The sequence below is a fragment of the Arachis ipaensis genome, chromosome B03 (genome assembly GCF_000816755.2).
Source record: "Arachis ipaensis cultivar K30076 chromosome B03, Araip1.1, whole genome shotgun sequence".
Lineage (NCBI taxonomy): Eukaryota > Viridiplantae > Streptophyta > Magnoliopsida > Fabales > Fabaceae > Arachis > Arachis ipaensis.
Genome location: NC_029787.2, coordinates 18,180,244 through 18,185,585, shown reverse-complemented (window position 1 = coordinate 18,185,585; position 5,342 = coordinate 18,180,244). Strand labels below are relative to the sequence as shown.

The 5,342-nt window shown below is 29.8% G+C and overlaps 1 protein-coding gene across 1 annotated transcript in view; it reads right to left on the bottom strand.

The window, feature by feature from the left end:
• LOC107629942 (tricyclene synthase EBOS, chloroplastic) overlaps nucleotides 1,675-5,342 on the bottom strand; it is a 12,040-nt gene continuing 8,372 nt past the window's right edge. Inside the window, exons 3-7 of the mRNA XM_016332907.2 lie at nucleotides 4,605-4,980; nucleotides 3,607-3,825; nucleotides 2,909-3,047; nucleotides 2,537-2,785; nucleotides 1,675-2,055 (exon numbers count right to left, since the gene is read on the bottom strand). Of these exons, the coding sequence (XP_016188393.1) occupies nucleotides 1,762-2,055; nucleotides 2,537-2,785; nucleotides 2,909-3,047; nucleotides 3,607-3,825; nucleotides 4,605-4,980 (1,277 nt within the window). The 3' untranslated portion in view covers nucleotides 1,675-1,761. The remainder of the gene's footprint in view (nucleotides 2,056-2,536; nucleotides 2,786-2,908; nucleotides 3,048-3,606; nucleotides 3,826-4,604; nucleotides 4,981-5,342) is intronic.

Below are 5,342 nucleotides of genomic sequence, written 5' to 3'. Positions count from 1 at the left end.
TACCACCATTTCCTAACTCCATCTTATTACTAGACTTGCTACTATAATTTAGGGCTAAGAGAATGAAAATAGATGTTTAGAAATTTAAAATTAGGCTTAGAAACACAAAATCCAGTTTTGCTAAAATAGGAGCCACGTGTACGCGTGGGCCATGCGTATGCGTGGGCGTGAAAAACCCTTACTCGCGTATGCAAGCTCCCTGCTCGCGTACGCGTGAATCCCAACCCGAAAAGGTTGGTTGCGTCGCGAGCAGGTGGTCGCGTACTCAAATCCCAGGTCACGCGTACGCGTGGGCTACACGTACGCGTGAGTGTACGCTTTGTGAAAATTTTTAACTCAGCCTGAAAAAGTTGCAGAATTTCCATTTTCAATCCCAAACTTCCGATGCGCATAACTTTTCCGTTTTAAAATATTTTTCTTTCGTTCTTTAAATGACATAAACTTCACGAACCCAATTTTCATATAAAATATGTTTAAAATCATTTGGGGGTCCGAAAGCCGAGTTATGCCTCGCCGAAGTTCGGTCAAAAACCAAAGTTACACAAAACTTCAAAACGTCTACTTTCTTAAAAACCCAACTTCAATTTAACTTACCATACCCATGAATTCCCAACACAACACATTTTCCTCAACACCACAACAATCGCCATGTCTTACCATATCTCAAATCAACAATGTCATGCATCAATCTCTGAAATACATCAACAAAATCATAATTCACCTATCCTAAACATATACATTCATGTCATCAATCCATTAATCATTAATTCATCAATTTACATCTTAATATTATCATCAGTGGCAGTCACCCAGTCAAATACACAACTCATATCATAAATCATCACAAAGATACTAAGCATTAATCATTCCTTTACGTTCCAACCTATCCTATAGTCGTCTAGCCTAAGTTTTCACAGAACATTATATATTAAATACGCGAAACCTAAACCGTACCTTGGCCGATTTATACGTATTTTCCAAGGCAACCCACAAGCCTTCCTCACCACAAATTCAGCTTCCCAAGATTCCAATCAACTCCCTAATGCTTTCAATTTTCGCTTCTTATCTCATATATACATACACCTAACACAATTTTCACATATACATACCCAAATTGAATCCTCAACACACTAAATCAAAGAATTGACTAGGGTTAATGATCCTTACCGTGTATGTGCTTCAACTAAGCCAAAACTCACCAATTTCTCATGTCAATTTGATCCTAAAACATCAAATTAACCAAAATCTCAATACTCCAAACCTTGACATTATTCGAATTGAAGAGAAGAGAATATGAACTGGAAATATGATTTTCTCACCTTATAACTTACTGGGTTTTGTAGAGCTCGTCACTGCGGACGCGTGGTCGCAAGCGGTGCGGTAATTGAAACTCGGAGCAAGAAGTTATGTGAATTTAATCAAAGCCAAAGATTTTTAGTGAAGCAAAGTGTTCTTCCCCCTTTGCTGAAATGTTTTAGCGTGCTTGCATGCAAAGGGAAGGAAAGTGAGCAGAAGCTCATTAAATAGAATGGGTTGGTTGAACTTACGGGTCTGGTTCGGGATCCGATTTGATCGGTTCGGTCTGTTTAGTTTAATCTTGGGCCAAATTTTTTAAAATTTATATTAAAATTCTTGCTCTACCAATTCAATGACTGATTTAGATATGATGCTTTATTCTGAATTGATTAATGAGCGATGACAAACTCACCTGAATTTTTTATTAAACAAAAAAAAAATTACAAAATATATTATCATAATTCATCATAGAGAAACAGGTTCAATTATCAAAGAACGAATTCGATTCTTTGCTGATGCATCAGGTGCTCCATGGGCATCTCCATATTGATACGTGCACTGAGAAATCCTACCAAGGTTCATTGCTGTTTCAATGAAAGATTTAGAGAATGGAGAATTGGTGACCCTATCTTTGTTCATTTTCTTCCATGTCTCATCTAGCACATTGTTTATGTATTTGTGTGCACATTCCTCACTTGCACCATTTTCCCTCATGTAGCATATAATAGAGCTTGCTGCTTCACCTCTTTGTAGCTCAGCCTATAAATCAACATGTAATGATAAAACATTAATTAAATTTTTCCAATAAAAATTAAATGAAAAAATGATTCTTTTGTTGAAAAACAAAAGTGTTATTTTCAAATTGAAGGAGATAAATTAATTCTTTTAAATTCATCAAATATACTATCTTAATAATATTTGTTTAAAACAGTGTGACGATGATATTAGTATGATTTTTACTTAATTTATTATTATGCCGCATTTTAAAAATCATTTCTAGTCAACTTGTTTAACACATGTTTGGTGGATGAATTTGGATCTTTTAAATTTTAAATTTTATTTTAAAAGATAAAGTGTAATCTCTTATAATTTATTTTATAGGTGGAATAAAAAATTATAAAAAAAACACTCAAATATAAAAAATTATATTTTATTTTCTCGAATAAAAATTTAAAATTAGAAAGATCTAAATTTATTTTACTATCTGCCGAAATTGTTGTAGTGAGCCAAATTAAATCACCTTAGAGGTTCCCAAATCATTGCAAAGTCGAAAAATAGTAGATGGTCCACGCAATAGGCCATGATAATTATGCAAGGAATCAAGTGCTTCTTTAGTGATGTTGTGATTCAATAAGAAATAGGCATGCGTTAATATAACAACACCAGACACTGACACCCAAGCATTATTGAGGTACTCCTCAAATTTTGGTATATTTTTCTCCTTGCACCACTTGGCTTCTATTAGGAATGCTTTCAACATATCTGACCACTGTAATTAAAAAACCATCACATACAACATTAATCAATTATTTTGATGTTATAACTACCCCAAAATAAAAAGTTAACAATTTGTTTCCGCTGATTCATAATAATAATTATTGCATGCACTTACTGTTCTGGTGAGGTAGGGAAGGATGTCAAGTCCTTGCTTGTAAAGGACATCATAGGCCAATTCGTTAACAGTGTTGAAGAGTGCTAGAAAGCAAATCCTCATGTAATCTGGTAGAACTTGAACTGCTTTAATGTCCCAACTGAAACATGTTATATTTTATTAGGTTAACTATATATATATACTAAAATCAATCCGTCACTAAGTATAAAAATATGTATTTAGTATTTTATAAAAAATAATTATATTACTACAAATAAGTTTGGTTATTGATCAATTACGTACAGATTTAATTTTTCTTTTATTACAAGTTCGATTATTTTGATAACTAACTAAAGTTGGAAAAATTATATGTAAACCAATATATATATTATTTTTTAATTTAATAATTAGCACCTAATTAATTAACAAGCAGCTACTTCAACAACTAACACTTTAAATAATAGAAAAATATAGGTAGACAATGAAAATACTAAGCAATGTGAACAATGGATATATCGGATGTTTATTTGTGTAAATGGTTATTCTAATATTAAAATTTAGGTGGATAATTTAGAGGTGTAGTATATTTTTATTTTATTAGAGGTTGTTCATATTATTCAAAAAAATTATTAGTTACTTAACATAACCCATAATATTATTCAATTAACAGCTTGAGCAATTGGTTATTTAAGAAAAGAATTGAAGAAGAAATAAATAACCTTTCTACAGCTGCGGTGAAAAGCTCAAGCTCATCCAAGGTCCCATAAACATCATAGACATCATCGATTATTGTAATGAAGGAAGTGACTTTGGTTAATCCTTTACGGAGATCACTGAAATGAGGCTCAAAGGCCATTCCAACGGTCCAAAAGAAACACTCCATTAACCTGTCTCTGCTGAAGCTTAACTTTGAGGCTACTCCCACTTGCTTCCACCATCTTCATATTATCATTACAAAATATTTAAGAGATAATGGGAAAATTAGTCTAATATAATTTAAAATTATTTTATGTTTCATTATCAATTATCGTTTATTTTATTTCATATTTTTTAATTACTGTTAGAATAATTAAATAATATTAAATAAAATAAATATATAATTATAAATATTAAATTAAATAAAATAATTTCTGAATATTATTTCCTTAATATTACTGTAATAAATTAATTATGAAAGTAACAAAAAATAGTGAAGTGGATGCTTTTAGCTAGGTTTGTGAGCACAAAAATAGATATAATTGATGCAAATCCTTATTGATTAGTTAGAAGCAAATAAACTAATTACCTTATGATTAGAAATATCATCATCAATATGAGATATGATATAGTACAAGAGTTTTTATGATTTAAAAGTGTATAGTTTAATTTTTGTTAAAAAAAATTAGTGTAAAGTGAATAAAAAGAGGGAAAAAAAATTATGTAAAAATTTACCCAAATTTTAAAAAAAAATTCTTGTATAAAAGTACATATTAAAAATTAACTATTCATATGCTTTTTTTTATAAGTTTAAACGATAGTAATTAGAGTTTGAATTATAATTAAAAATTTTTAATTTCTTTAATTACAATAATTTTTTATTTATAATGTTTAAAATTAAAAAATAAAAAATTATAGTTGTAATTATTTTTAATAGACATAATAAATATGTTTTAGAAAATTGTTAATTAAGTGTCATATATAAAAATCTAAGTATAAATAAAGTGATTATGTTAATTACCTTGAGATTTCTTGAAGGTCTTTTTGAAGTGTTGATTGAACAACGTTAAAATCTAATTTAGCTGCTTCAAGTAATATCCTATTTGAGTCTCTTCTTTTTTCATAAGCCTCAATGTACCATCTGGCTTCAAGTCTTTGGATTCTATGATGCAATGGAAGTTCCAATGCATGCTTCACTTGTTCTAAGAGGACATTATTCTCATCATTGATGATTGAGTTCTTAAGATGGAAGGTTGTGAATGATTTTGCCTCATCCAAGATTATTTCTCCTTCATAACCAAGAAATGATGCCTCGTATAGACTCAGCATCCCTTTCACGTCTTTGGTAAGGCCTTTCTTGAAGTTATTCTTCTTGTCCTTGAACTTCTCAAAAACATCTACATCATGATTATCAAACATGTTTCACTATCCATTGCTTTGTTGTTTTAAGCGTGACTAGTATAATATATAATATCACATCTCTAAATTTCAACTAAAAAAAAAATTAAAAACTCGTAATTTTAATTTATATTAACTAATACTTTTTAGTCAATAATACATGGCCTTTCTTCTTCTTGTCCTTGAACTTCTCAAAAACATCTACATCATGATTATCAAACATGTTTCACTATCCATTGCTTTGTTGTTTTAGTTGTTTTAAGTATAATATATAATATCACATCTCTAAATTTCAACTAAAAAAAAAATTAAAAACTCGTAATTTTAATTTATATTAACTAATACTTTTTAGTCAATAATA